At 47.3% G+C, this 14,624-nt stretch overlaps 1 protein-coding gene across 1 annotated transcript in view; it reads right to left on the bottom strand.

Annotated features, from left to right (window-relative positions):
• rps6ka4 (ribosomal protein S6 kinase, polypeptide 4) overlaps positions 1-14,624 on the bottom strand; it is a gene marked incomplete at both ends in the record, with an annotated part of 78,707 nt that overhangs the window by 41,566 nt on the left and 22,517 nt on the right. The window contains 2 exons of the mRNA XM_084320560.1: positions 10,668-10,818; positions 12,801-12,904. Of these exons, the coding sequence (XP_084176686.1) occupies positions 10,668-10,818; positions 12,801-12,904 (255 nt within the window). The remainder of the gene's footprint in view (positions 1-10,667; positions 10,819-12,800; positions 12,905-14,624) is intronic.

A 14,624-nucleotide genomic window follows, 5' to 3' on the forward strand; every position in this document is an offset into this window, starting at 1 on the left:
TTTATGTTTAACCCAATACCAGTCATGATTGCTTGTTACTGCTCAAGCCCCGCGCACGCGCATTACTCTTTAATAAATGCTGTACACAGTCTGCAGGACTCCACTAGCTCAGCTTAGTCACCGAGCCGTTTGCTTTTTAGTTTGCAAACGACTTCCTAGGGAAATTGTACACTGCAGTCTTCACTGCTAGGTCAGGGAGACAATAGGTGTGGGGGGTGGGCGGTGGTTAGGTCAGGGGGAGATGGTTAGTGAACTAGGGTTAGGGGGGGTCGGGGGAATGTGTGTGAATGTGTATGTATGTGGCTGGGGTCGGATCTGCAAAACTTTATTGTTGTCTTGGATATTTGCTGTCACTACAACCCTACAGCCAAAGAATTTTCCTTCTTCTCCCAAGTACACCACTCTTATTCTAGAATTGATTATTTTTTTATATAGTTCACTGCTTCCCTGTGTCAACTCGTCTGACTATTTAAGTATTGTTATCTCAGACCACGCCCCTTTGACCCTAGATATTAGATTTTCCTCTCAAAACAGAACCCCCCGGTTCTGGAGATTGAATCCCCTCCTATCTGATAAAAAGTTCTGTGAATTTATTTCAAAATCTATTGATGATTTTCTTGTTACAAATCAGAACGATTCCACCTCCTTTTCCTTACTATGGGAAACATTGAAGGTGTTTCTCAGAGGGCAAATCATATCTTACTCGGCTCACTCGAACAAAGTACACAAAGCTAAGCTCCAAGAGCTCACATTTAAGATACTTCAAATAGACCATAATTATTCTTCAAACTAGGGATGCTCAATATTGGCTTTTTTACCGATACCAATATACCGATATTGTCCAACTCTTAATTTCCGATACCGATATCAAATTTTAATGCTGATATCGGCCATAGAAATGTAAAAAAAATAAAAATACAAAAGAAAAAATTGAAAACCGATACCGATATTTTCCGATATCACATTTTAATGCCGATATCGGCCGATAATATCGGACATCCCTACTTTAAAGCCTTCCCCCGAACTTTTTTTTTTTAACTTACATTTTTATTGAACACTCATAGACATACAACACAACATATACAATAACATCAATAACACAACAGTACAATGATGTAGGCCCCTTGAGCTCGGCTGCGCTCATCTTCCCAGACCCCCGCCAGAGGAACCTCCCACCCTCCCCCCCTAGAAACCGGGCTCCCCCGCATCCCAGGTCCGTCCCACGCGGGGTCCAGCACTCAGCGACACGGGCATCTTGAATCTGATTGGGCCCGACCCAGTAGAGGGGCGAGGGGCAATACTCCCCCCCACCGAGCCAAGCCCGCTACCTCCCATGCCACCAAGCCCCCCACCCCACGCACAACCAACCCACAACCCACGGGATCCCACTCTTCCGGGTCAAACCGCCTAAACGCTGACCCCCACCCCCCTGAGTTGAGCCCATTGGCGCCCCCCATATCTTAGGCCGCTGCGCCCGTAGCCGGGCCCCCATCGACACGGGTCCCTTGAATCAATTGGGCCAGGCCCGGTAGAGGAAAGGATAGGGGACTCCCCCCCACCGAGCCAAGCCCGCTATTCCCCATGCCCCCGAGAGCCCCACCCCACGCCCATCGGCCCCCCAACACTCAGGGCCCCGCCGGGCAAAGTCCCGCCTCTCTGATCCCCCTGTGAGAGACCCCTCCCTCCTCCCCGAGAGATGGAACACCCCCATATCCTGGTCCACCATGCACAGAGCCGAGCCCCCAGAGCCCCCACCCACCCCCGCCCGACCGCCAGGCCCCTGGCCCACTAGAGCCCCAAGCCCAGGTCCGCAGAAGGTCTAAGCACCACGCCTCAATGGCCCCCCGACCCCCCGCGACGCCAAGCCCGGTGCCCCCCCGGTCCCGACACCTGACCGCCCAGGCACGATGGCCGAGGACCCCAGGAAACCCACTGTACCTCCCATGTCACCGACATCACCACACACAAATGAAACTAACAATACAATAAGCACACTCTTTCCCCGGTTGGCGGTTTGGAGGGGGATCAGCCCTCCTACTGGAGAAGCCCCCCCCCCCAGAGACTAAGATACCCCCCGCAGGAGGCTCTCCAAGCCTCTCTTCATGTCCAACATTTTGTATTCTTGTCCTTCATATTTGTCCATGTGCACATTTAAAACATATATACTTTACATAAATCGCTCCCAAGGTGCACGGGGGATCCATGTGTCTCCCCCTCTCCCCTGCTGGTAGGTGCAGAGTATTGGCTCTCCTGTTGAGAGGGCTCTGCCTAGTGGCGAGGGGTGCCTGATGTCTTGGCCCCCCTTCCTCTCACTATAATTGTCCAACATTAGTGTTGTTTATTGTGCTAGAACTCCTGGTCAAAGTTCTCTGTCTGCTTTTCCTCCTGTTCCGAGACCCCCGCCTTCCAGTCCTCCCGTGATTCGAGTCCCATGTTCCATTGACTCTCCTTCATCCCAGTCCAATGTGTGTAAACCTCTGTGTGATTATAGTTCTCCATTCTCTGTGTGTAGCATGTTTACTCCTCCAATTATTCTATGTGATGTATATTTACCCTCCTAATTATTTCCATCTGCAGTGATTATAGTGCGCATTCGTGTATGTGTTCCATTGGGCATTATTGTCTATAGCTGGGGTGGTTAATCCGTTCTTTATGTACTCCTCTCGTTCGCCTCCCCGTGTTTCACCTCGTCTCTTCCTTCACGTCTCCTTATCATTTCCTTCACCTCAAATCTCAAAAAGTTAATAGTAACCGCTCTCGGGGGGGCCTGCCAGCGGGCTGCTTCGGCGCAAGCGCCCCGTGGGCTCTCTGAATCTCCATCACCACATACAGGGCCATATACTCCCTTTCCACTCCGTCCTCCAATCTCCATAACCGGGTATTATTTCTCCGCGGTCTCCCTTCCATGTCCGACAGCTTTAACTTCATTTTTTCTTGTTGTAGAATTGCAATTGTCAGTACTTTGTGTATCTTCATTTCCCATTCATCCGCCTCTGCCGTTCTCCCTTCCAACGTCGCCACGCTCTCACCCTGTTCCACCATCTTTTCATTGACCGCTTCGAATCCCGCATCCATTTCTCCCCCGATATCCTCCTGCTCCGTCTTCAATTCCTCCCCCAGCCTCCCGACATCGGTCCTTATCGTGTCCGTAATTGTCTGCATATCCGCCAATATTGCGTCCGTCATTGTTTTCATCATTGTTTTCATATATGCCAATATCTCGGCCTGCATGCAGACCGCCCATCCTGGCACTTCCCTGTCGAGCGCGGCCGGCCCACCTCCTCCTTCCACCTGGTCCCTCTCTCCCTCGCGATGGGGATTTTGTATCTTCAGATTCTCCCTTCTCAGAGATCCCTCATTTTCTCTCTTCTTCTCATTCCTTGTTTCCTCCTTGTTCCTCGATTGCATCTCCATTTTTTATTTCTTTTCGGGTCTTTATTCATCAGTTTTTTTACTTATTTGACCAGGAGCTCCAGCACACGCGTGCTACCCGTTTCCTCTCGTACCGGAAGTCTCCCCCGAACTTTTTAAAGAGCGACTGGACTTACAGGCGGAATTTGACCTTATTTCAACTTGTGATGCGGAGCAGCTCTTAATGAAATCACGTAGCACATACTATGAACATGGAGACAAATCAGGACGTTTACTCGCCCATCAACTCAAAAGGAACGCAGCTTCCCGCTCAAATTAAAGACCCCTCTGGAAACCTAACCTCTGACCCTGTACACATTAATAAAGTTTTTAAATCATACTACTCCTCTTTATAAATCAGAATTTCCTTCAGATACCTCTAAAATGACTGCTTTCATGGATGGGCTTGAAGCCCCAAAGATAGACCCTGCCTCTGTATTGGACCTGGATGCACCGCTCTACTGAGGAGATAGTACGTTAAATTTTGACAATGCAGACCAACAAAGCTCCAGGCCCCGATGGGTTTGGTGTTGAATTCTATAGGAAATTCCACAACAAACTGTCCCCACTTCTAATGCCCATGTACGAGGAATCACTTAACACATTGGTCGCCAAGAACGACTTACACCGTTTTTGCCCGCCATGCGTTGAACGCCAACAACGGCATAAATCGTTTTTGGGATCAATATAAAAAAATTTCGCCATGGCATTTATAATTCATCCAGCCAAGCTCCGGACTGCAGCGGCGCCCTGTATGAGATTGCAACGCCTCAATACCGCCGCCTGGTGGATGGTCGGGCGAGTTACACTCTCGCCAAAAACGGAAGTGGCGCTGGTGCATCGAGGAAATCCCTCCGGCAGTAATATCTTGTTACGTGGATCCAGACAAACACTATAGTGCATTTGGATCGCTTTCTAAACTTAATAATCGATATGATTTCGGCGTTTATTGCGCCATACAAACCGGAAATGGATCTAGGAGATCTGCGTCAAATAATTGGGCGGCTAGGTGGCGCAGTGGTCAAGGCGCTCGCCACCAACGCAGGAGATGCTGGGTTCGAGCCCAGCTCTCTGCGTTGCTACCAGCTTGGCTGGTCGTTCATACTAATACAATTGGCAGTATTAGGGGGTGGGAAGGTGGTGGGTGGGGATCGGACGTTGTGGACAGCGACTCCTACAGGTCGGTTGGTGCGCCTGCGCAGTAGAATCAGGAAGCGACGAGGGCGGCGTGTCCCTCCCACGCAGACCTGAGAGATCGCGCTGTGCAGGTGAAAAGATGCGACGGCTGCCTCCTCGAGTACCGGAGGGGACACGTGATGCAAGGCATTCGTCCACATTGCAGCCGGCTTGTGGGAGGCATGGCCTAACAACGTTTGAGACAGGGGAGGGTAGAATTGGACAATACGAAATTGGGGATGGGAGAAAAATTGAAAAATGGGGAGAAAAAGTAGATAAAAAAAATATATAATTGGGATCTTTTTCCTCCAGTCTCATTGGCGAACGGTAAGAGGACAGTAACGTTATTTTCAGCCTGATTGTTTATTAATTTCACTGCAAACCATCTGATCAATATATCAACCCATACTAAATAAAGCCATTACTGACGATCAAGGAATTATAAACGACCCCCCCCCCCCTTTCCTTCACGCATGATGAAGCATAATGTATACCGATCATATACATTTGAATTTTTTAATATAGCATGTATAGGAAAGAAACGCCAATCGATAATCTATCATATGAGTCAGGGCCTATAACTCTCGTTTTTGGAATTACAGCAGAAAACCTTAAAAACACTTATATTCTAGAAGGTATTCACACAACAATGTATGAATGAAAAAATATAACGTTCCCACATCCTGAACGATAAATAATCGATGTTGAATGGGCCATAGTAATGTCAATATAGCAATACAATTTTAAAAGTTATAGCCCTGCAAAGAAGGTAAACATCTCCATAGGCTTTCAACGGTGGCAGACTGGGTACAATGATGGGCACAACCCCGGCGCCCAATGTGTTAAGGGTGGTTCTTTACCTCCCACTTTAACCCAAGCATCTATAATCCTGCTTCTGAAAAAGGACAAGGATCCATCCTCCTGTGGTTCATTTAGACCCGTCTCTCCTCGACGTCGATGTAAAGGTGATGGCGAAACTACTGGCCTCTCGCTTGGAGGGGGTGCTCCCGGGAATAATATCGGAGGAGCAAACAGGTTTTATTAAGGGCAGACACATCTTCTTTAACACTTGTACACTCTTTGATTTGATATACTCTAAAAGCCAGACTGATTCACCCGAAATCGTAATCTCCCTCGATGCCGAAAAAGCATTCGATCGGGTTAATTGGGAATAACTTTTTGCAGTACTGGAAAAATTTGGTTTCGGAGACAGGTTTATTGCATGGATTCGTCTTTTGTATACTTTTCCTCAGGCTAGCGTACATACGAACGACAACCGATCCGACTACTTCACTCTCACACGTGGGACACGCCAGGGTTGCCCTCTTTCCCCCCTGCTGTTCGCCCTGGCAATCGAACTGCTCTCTATCACACTGAGGTCCTCTTCTTTGTTTGAGGGTGTGGTACGTGGGGAAATTGAGCACAAACTTCTTCTATATGCGGATGATCTTCTATTGTTCATAACTAATCCTTCTTCTGGTATCCCAGCCATTCTATCCATCCTGGACAATTTTAGCTCATTTTCGGGGTACAAATTAAATCTTTAAAGGAGTGAATGTTACCCCATTAATAACTCTGCCCTGAATTTGCAACACTCAGACCTGCCCTTTAAATTTAGCACGTCCGGCTTTAAATACCTTGGAATCAACGTCACCCGTTCAATATCTGGCTTGTTCTCTGCTAACTTTGCCGCCCTAGTCTCCAAGACCAAGTCTGACCTTCAGAGATGGAACAGTCTCCCACTCTCGTTGATTGGCAGAGTAAACAGCATAAAAATGTACATTCTACCCAAATTTCTCTATTTGTTTCAAAATATCCCTCTATTCCTGTCCCAAAACTTCTTTAAGACACTTGACCAAATGATAGCTCTTTTTTATGGGGCAACAAAACACCCAGAATCTCCAAAGCTCTCCTTCAGAGATGCAAGCTAAGTGGGGGCGATGCACTGCCCAATTTTCGCCTGTACTACTGGTCTGCACACATTCACAAGGTCAACTACTGGCTTGAGTCTCCTAACACTCCCTGGTGTAGGTTAGAGTCTCGCTACTGCTCTTCATCTTCCCTACCTGCCCTTATCTATTCTTCTCTGCCTTTTAAACCTAGCCAGTTTACAGATAGCCCAGTGGTTTTTAACACTTTAAGGATCTGGCAGCAACTTAGACGCCTTTTTAAGTTCTGTTATGCATCCACAATGGCCCCAATATGTAATAACCATCTGTCCCCCCACGCATACCAGAGGCTAACTGCCTACGAAAACAGGCACAGAGGCACTGAAAGAGGATTTCACCCATCTAATGAACACACTAGACTAGACAAATATCAAGATGTATCCATCAGTGGACCAATTGCATGCTTTTGCAGAGCACAAGAAGCCTTCAGTCGACTCATTCAGACATTAAGCACCCCCACAGCCCAAATGTAATGATAAAAAAGTTTAAAAAAAAAATTTAAAAAAAATTAATACGTTTTTTTTCTTTTTTTTTACGTCGACCAATAGTCGACTAACGGCAAATTTTGGCCAATCCTAGTCGACCATCCAAATCCTTAGTCGGGGACAGCCCTACTTCAAATACACACCAAAGAGCATCTATCTCAAGGATCTATGATACCTTTATGTCATTCAACGACAGTGATTCAACCAAAGCTAGAACCAAATGGGAACGGGAGCTGGGGATGGAGTTTAATAATGACTGGTGGGATGAGGCCATATAGAGAATACACACCACTACGTCCTGTGTTCGTCTCAGCCTCATACAACTCAAAGTACTACATAGAGTTCATTTCTCCAAATCCAGGCTCTCCGAGATATACCCGGAGGTGGAGGATAAATGCAGTAGGTGTCATAACACACCCTGCAATCTTAGTCACATGTTCTTTACATGTCCAGAACTCCACACCTACTGGAGTGGTATTTTCGACACTTTGTCCATAGTACTTCATTTTTCTGTTGCCATATCCACTGATAGCAATCTTTGGAACCCCTACTGAGACACTAGCTCTTAACTCTAAAGAAAAAACAATTATCGCATTTACATCTCTCTTAGCGAGACGCATTATATTGTTAGACTGGAAATCCGCCAACAGTCCTTCTATAGCACAATGGCTCAATAGTGTCATGTTCTTTCTCAAACTTGAGAAAATAAAATACACTATCAGGGGTTCAAGTACAACATTTTACAACATATGGCAGCCCTTTATAAGCCATGTTAACGAACTACAGCGTCTGCCTCCCGGCTGATCCCGATATTCATCTGCTCTCTCAAATATAGTCTGGGTTGCTGTGTTTCTCCTTCCCAGGTGAACTGTACTGTTATGTAGGGGTGGACGGTATAAATGGTATACGGTATAAACGGTATGAATTTGCGCTACGGTATGGATTTTGACTATACCTTGTGACCGGTAGAGCAACTCTAAAATAGCAATGACGTCACGTAACCATATCACTCGCATTTGCCCCTAAAAACAGATAGAATTAGATAATGATAATAGATATGTGGGAACTGGAAAAAGTTATTTAGGAGCACAGAGGCTTCACGCAGTGGGCGTGTCAACGCGCGATTGTCATTTCATAATAGACACGGAACAGAGCGGACCTTCAATTCTAGAAGCAAACTAGTAGCTCTTCCACCCTGCGTTTGAAGGCTGTGTGACAACTTCTCGTGAGTCGCGCAGTTTAGTTTCTATGTGTAATGTAAACTCTGCGACGGATCCAATCGTCTAACATGCTTTGCATCCTCGCCATTCTGGAATGCCCACATCGCGTTAAAACCTTATGTAATGTTAACTATTGATGTAGCCTCAGAAAGCTAACGTTAGCTGGCTCCACTCCTACTGTAGCAGCCTGTTGATGTACTAGCCTCAGAAAGCTAACGTTAGCTGGCTCCACTCCAACTGTAGCAGCCTGTTGATGTACTAGTGTCGCGGGTGGGGGTATGTGGGTGTCTGTATGGGGGTGTGGATGTACCTGCGGGATCCCAAGAGAAGGACGTGCCCCGGGATGGTCTGGAGGAGGACCTAAAGGCTTACCTGGCTGATATAACAAGTGTATATCGGCCTATGATGGGTATTCGAATCACTGTCACTGTACTGCACCATGCTGTCCCTTCTTTCTTGTCTAGACGGAGTCCAGGAAGTCCCGGTGGGAGAGTGGACGGCCATCCTGGGAGGATGGTGATTTTGTGCAGAAGACAGCGACAGCAGGCGAGTGCAGGACCACCAGGGGGGGGTAGCCTACTTAACGTCATGCAGTCTACACATGTGTTCACTCTTTCTTACGCAGCTGGGGAGTGTCGTTGGAGGGAGCAAGAAGTGGATTGTCTGGCTGGCGTGGCGGGGCGGTGCCCGGAAGTACTGGCGCTGTTGAAAGGAGGATCAATGGTAGACAGTAGCAGAAAGAAACGGGAGTCGAGAGGACGACACCAGAGGACGCGGAGCTGCAGGAGTACGAGGACACGCAACTCTTTTTGTCTTGTGCTTTTCTCCAGTGGAACATTTTCCTGTTGCCGACTGCGGTGTCCCCCCCGCTGTGGAATGGGTGGAGCCTCAGACAGGAGAGACATTGTCGCAGCACTGCACGCCGTGAGTAAATGGATACAAGATATCAGAATATGCGCCTGACAAGCGAACTGTTTCCCGAGCGGTCAATGAAGAGATAGAAGAACAGTGACTGCATTGGAATTATGAATAATATTAACAGCGTGGAGCTGAAGATTATCGGAACGGCATGCAGTAAGCCAGTAAAACTGTAGAAGATTTGAGCCCAGTATTTTGGACGTTCCACCCTCTGTGAACTACCTCTCTCTCTTTGTTTTATCATATGGAGAATATATAAATTGTGCATAGTGACGAACCCGTGAACGGGGGGACTTTGCTATTACTGACTTTGCCTTCCATTGCAGGCGGGAGGACATTAGTATACGCCCTCGCTTGGAGTATACTAAAACACCCCAGTACGGACAGAACGGTTTTAGCCCGAAGGCGTGAGGGGCTACGGGAGCGGAAGGGGGAGGCGTCCTTCCGGCCCTCACCTTCGGGCCCCGGTCATAACTAAACCTTTTTTTTGTATTGTTTGTAACTCAGTGCTTCCACTGCCCCAAACCTAGGTTAGGATATGAGAGGAGTATTCTAGGCCTGGTCGCAACCCCTAGCGGTGAGCAGCACCCACTATTCTATCCCAGCCCCCTTAGTTGCTGTGTGACACTTAGTGTGTATTTACATAACCTGTGTTCTCTATAATCATTTGCCGTGACTCCCCGAGAGATGGTGTGATATATATACCTATTTTAGGCTATTTGCAGTGAACTGTGTTTTGAGGTGTAGTGTGATTCTAGACTAGTGTGTGATAGTCATAGACCCGTGTGCAGGGTAAGCACTTTTATTCACGTGTGTAGTGCCTCAGGGGCGGGGATAGGTAGCGTGGGTGGGAGTAACAGCCTGGGGGTGGGCTGTCAGGGCATTGAGCGCTTCCTCCTTTTTAACTACCCTAGGCCTAGGAGGCGTGAGTCTTTTAAATAGGTTAACTAGTAATTATTTATGTAAAGTATAACCATTGTGTTAGATATCTATTTTTCCTACAATAAAAGCTTTCTTACTGTTTCTCAAAGCATTCTCCTGTGTCTGTTTGTGGTCTTGGGGAAATTCGTTGTGGTAGGTCGGCTGAGCCCTTTGGGAAGTGTATCCGTGCATTTGCACACCTTAACCTTAGACCTGGATACTTCCCGTGGGGGTCTGGCGACACTAGCCTCAGAAAGCTAACATTAGCTGGCTCCACTCCTACTGTAGTAGCCCGTTGATGTACTAGCCTCAGAAAGCTAACGTTAGCTGGCTCCACTCCTACTGTAGCACCCTGTTGATGTAAACAAAACTTTTATTTCAGTGTGTTTCAAACCTCTGTAACTCTATAACATTACCACTCAGTGTTGTGCATGTCGAGCAGGTCGGCACCTTGCATGGTCGCCTCCGCCGTGTGAATGTGTGAGTGAATGTGTGAGTGAATGGGTGAATGTGAGGAACAAAATGGTAAAGCGCTTTGTATAAAAGCCCTATATAGAGGGCCAGGACAAGCGGCGAGGTGAACTGACCTTGAAGAAGGCGTGTGTCTTGATGTCCTCGGCCCCGCGCGGGCCGGCGCCCAGCCTCTTGTGGGGGTCTTTGACCAGCAGCCTCCGCAGCAGCTCCTGGGCCGTGGGGCCGATCATGGAGGGGAACGGGGGGTCGCAGCGCAGGATACGCCTGGGAGGACAACTCACGTCACTATGTGTTATATACAGGGGAGGAAATTAGGCCATTTTACTCGCCAAATGCGAGTATTATTTACGTTTGGCGAGTGATTCATGAAGAGCACTCGCCACAACTCGCCACGCGAGTAGTAAACAAAACAAAAAAATCATTCTGCAATCTGCTGATTCGCTCACTGGCACGAGCCGAACTCTGACTCCCCCTTTATGATTCCTCCCATTTGCGCCTCATAATAATCCATAACCAAAGAACATCATCGTTGCGCTCTAAGCTCCTCCAATGAACACTCGTTTTCTAGAAGATGCCGCCCATCTAGGGGAAGTGGATAGACCACTGTGTGCGGCCCTACAGCCTCCTATCACCGGCTTGACAACGTAGACAAACTTAGACAAAAACACATCAGTGGATGAAAATAATTGCATGTAGAGTCGTCGCTTTCGGATATCAGTGCGGTCTGACATGGGGGCGAACAACAGCACGCGACGCGTCTCCTTCGAGTCGGATGAGAATGACAAGTGGGCGTGAGGCTAACGATTCCATAGCCCCTTTCGTGACTGCGATGCAAGCCCCGCTTGAATACGCAGTCACTGGCTCCGTTACTAGCCATGTTAATGTGCACATCAAGCACTGGTTAAAGACGAGCGGTGGGTCCAAAATATATCAGATATAAATTGCAAAGGTACCCACCGTTGCATTAGGGTTTCACACACACACACGGCGGGGTTTGAAAGCTCGGCGTTGCTAATAAACATTTAAAATCTTTTTTTTTAATCCACTTTTTCTCCCATTTTTCTATATTTTTCTCCCATCCCAATTTCGTATCATCCAATTCAACCCCTGTCCCCTGTCACGGACGCTGTTTCTTGCCTCCCACAAGCCGGCTGCAATGTGGACTAAGTCATACATATAGCACAAGTCCCCTCCGGTACTTGAAGTAACAGCAGTCGCATCTTTTCACCTGCGCAGCTCGATCTCTCAGTGGCGAGGAGTAACGCGTGGGAGGCTCACGCTGCCCCCGACACTTCCTGATTCTACTGCACAGGCGCACCAACCGACCTGTAGGAGTCGCTGTCCACAACGCCCGATCCCCACCCATCAGTTTCCCATCCCCTAATACGGCCAATGTGTATTAGTATGAACGACCAGCTAAACTGAAAGCAATGTGGAGCGCTGGGCTCGAACAGGCGAGCCCAGCGTCTCCGCATTCGTAGCGAGCGCCTTGCCCACTACGCCACGTAGCCGCCCGGCCATTTAAAATCATTTTTATAAACGAGTAAAAAAATCACTGAGCTAGCCTTGGCTAAAATGGCTGCTTCCGCATTTTCACGCAGGAGCGCTGTGATTGCTGGGCGCACCAGGCACGTGACAAAGCAGCCAGCAATCATAGCGCTCCTGCGTGAAAATGCGGAAGCAGCCATTACCGAATTATTACCGGGTTTCCCCCCATATCACCACTCGCCCATATGCCCTTCACAACGGTGATGTTGTCATACTTGTGATTCAGAATACACCTGCTGAACCCCTAGCGTTGACATGAGATTCGATTCCAATGTATTGTCATCATACAGTAGACCCCCTGTATAAAAATTATTTTATTATAGATGGCTAGGTTAAACACAGGTTTTAGTTTTTAAGAGCGGGGGGGTACTACAATCACATGAGCAGTATAGGTTGGGTATCGGTAGATACTCAAGGCTGTGATAACGGTATCGGACAAGAAAACGGTGCCATCCCTACTTTTGACAAAGTGAGATGTTCTGCTGGCTGAATGAAATAAGGACAGAATTGGCTTTCGTTTTCATGATTTAGAAAAGGTACAGGCTAATGAAACAGTTGCTGATGCTAAGGCTGGGTTAATCCAACAATGTTTCAATTATCGCATGAATAAATAAATTGTCTAAATTTGTAATTTTTCTTTTTATAAAAAAGAAAACATTACGATAACAATAAGTGTGTTTAAAGAGAGCAGGACTCACTTTGACACCTCGCTCTGGGAGTTTCGTTCTCCCTCCAGGGTGAAGGGAGAGGCTCCGGTCAGCAGCTCGAACATCAGGATCCCAAGACTCCACCAGTCTACCGACTAAAAGAACAACGGGAGAAACTGTGTGGATACGGCAGTGGTGGAAGAAGCACACAGTTCCAAGTAGAAATACCCAGATAAATAAGTACTCTGGTAAAAGTAAAAGTCCTCCACTCAAATTCGACTTAACCGTTTCGTGGCCAACCACGTATATATACGTTATTGAGCGCCATCCTTAACACTTTGAGTGCCACGGACGCGATTTGACGTTAGTTCATGCCGCCAGTTGAGTGCCACCAACGACATATATAGTTTGTTTGTCGTATTTTTTTTTATTAGCGATTTGAATTCATATTTCATCAATCGAGCCTCAGTACCGGCCAGATCGCGTGAATACTTTCCCCAAGGCAGTTGTCCTTCCGCGTTCGGTTTGCGCGGCCTGATTGGCCACTGACGCTTCTCTCAGCGCCCAATCGCGTTGTGCCTAGCTTTCAGTTCCACAGCCCAAGTCCTCGCCCATTTCCTCGTATTGTTTTCATCTCTCTATATTAACGACAAAAAGTAACGCGCTATTCATATCAATCGACATCAATATATAAATAACGTATTGTTTTCATCTCTCACATCAATAGTCCTCGCCCATTTCCTCGTATTGTTTTCATCTCTCTATATTAACGTAGCCCATTTCCTCATATTGTTTTCATCTCACTATATTAACATAACGCGCTATTCATATCAATCGACATCACATCAATATATAAATAACGTATTGTTTTCATCTCTATATTTACGTTAGGCTGTAAAAATCTGTTCTATAGGCTATATTTAGTCTAGTTTATTAGACATAAATAGTAGTAGTGTAGTGACTGCTCTACATGCACCTCCGAGGCCTTGGATCAGTTATTTACCGTCGTCTGTCCGTGGTCCTGTCAACTGATTAACAGTACTAACAGACTGTTAACAGATTAACAGTCAACGCGGTTTCATTGCTGGGTTAAGTACTTCTATTCTATTCACATAATATGCTTACTTCATATATCTACTCCATTCACATATATGCTTACCACTTGTATCTATTGCTATGTCCGCCCACTACAATCACATGAGCTGTCTAACGCCTGTCCCGTCTCCCTGTCCCCCTATGACTTGCTGTCCTGGAATGCTGACCGGAGTGTCGGACGTCCCGTGATGAAGGCTGGGAGGTTGCGACCCCCTCTGCGTGCCCCCCTGTCTCCGGAGGTCTCGTAGTGGTGACCGGAGTGCCGGACGTCCCGCGATGATGTCGGGGAGTTCGCAACCCTCTCTGCGCCGCCCCTATCTCCCTGTCTCCGGCTGTCCCTGAGCAATGACCGGAGTGTTGAATGTCCCGTGACTAAGACGGGGAGGACGTGACCCTCTTTGCGCCGCCCCTGTGCCTCAAATAGATCCGCTATCAGCTCTATCTTTAATTTTTCAAAATGTTCAGTTGCTATCGCTATTAGCTCTATCTTTAATCTTTCAAAATGTTCAGTTGCTATTGCATGCACTCATCTGTGTTTCACTACACACATGAGTGCATGCTTACCAACTGTCCGTCTGCAACACTACTATCACCAACATCTAAGAAGGGAGATCCCCCCTTGAATGGCCCTTCTAAGGTTTCTCTCCTCTACACTGCCTGTGGAGCTTTTTTCCCTATTGTTAGGTTTTAGTGAGTTTTTCCTTACCTTCGCATGGGGTATGTCTGGGAGTGCTTGCATTCTTTCATTTATTTGCATTCATCTAAAAAATGTTGGACCTT

This window comes from Notolepis coatsorum (assembly GCF_963971535.1).
Source record: "Notolepis coatsorum genome assembly, chromosome: 8".
NCBI classification, from domain to species: domain Eukaryota; kingdom Metazoa; phylum Chordata; class Actinopteri; order Aulopiformes; family Paralepididae; genus Notolepis; species Notolepis coatsorum.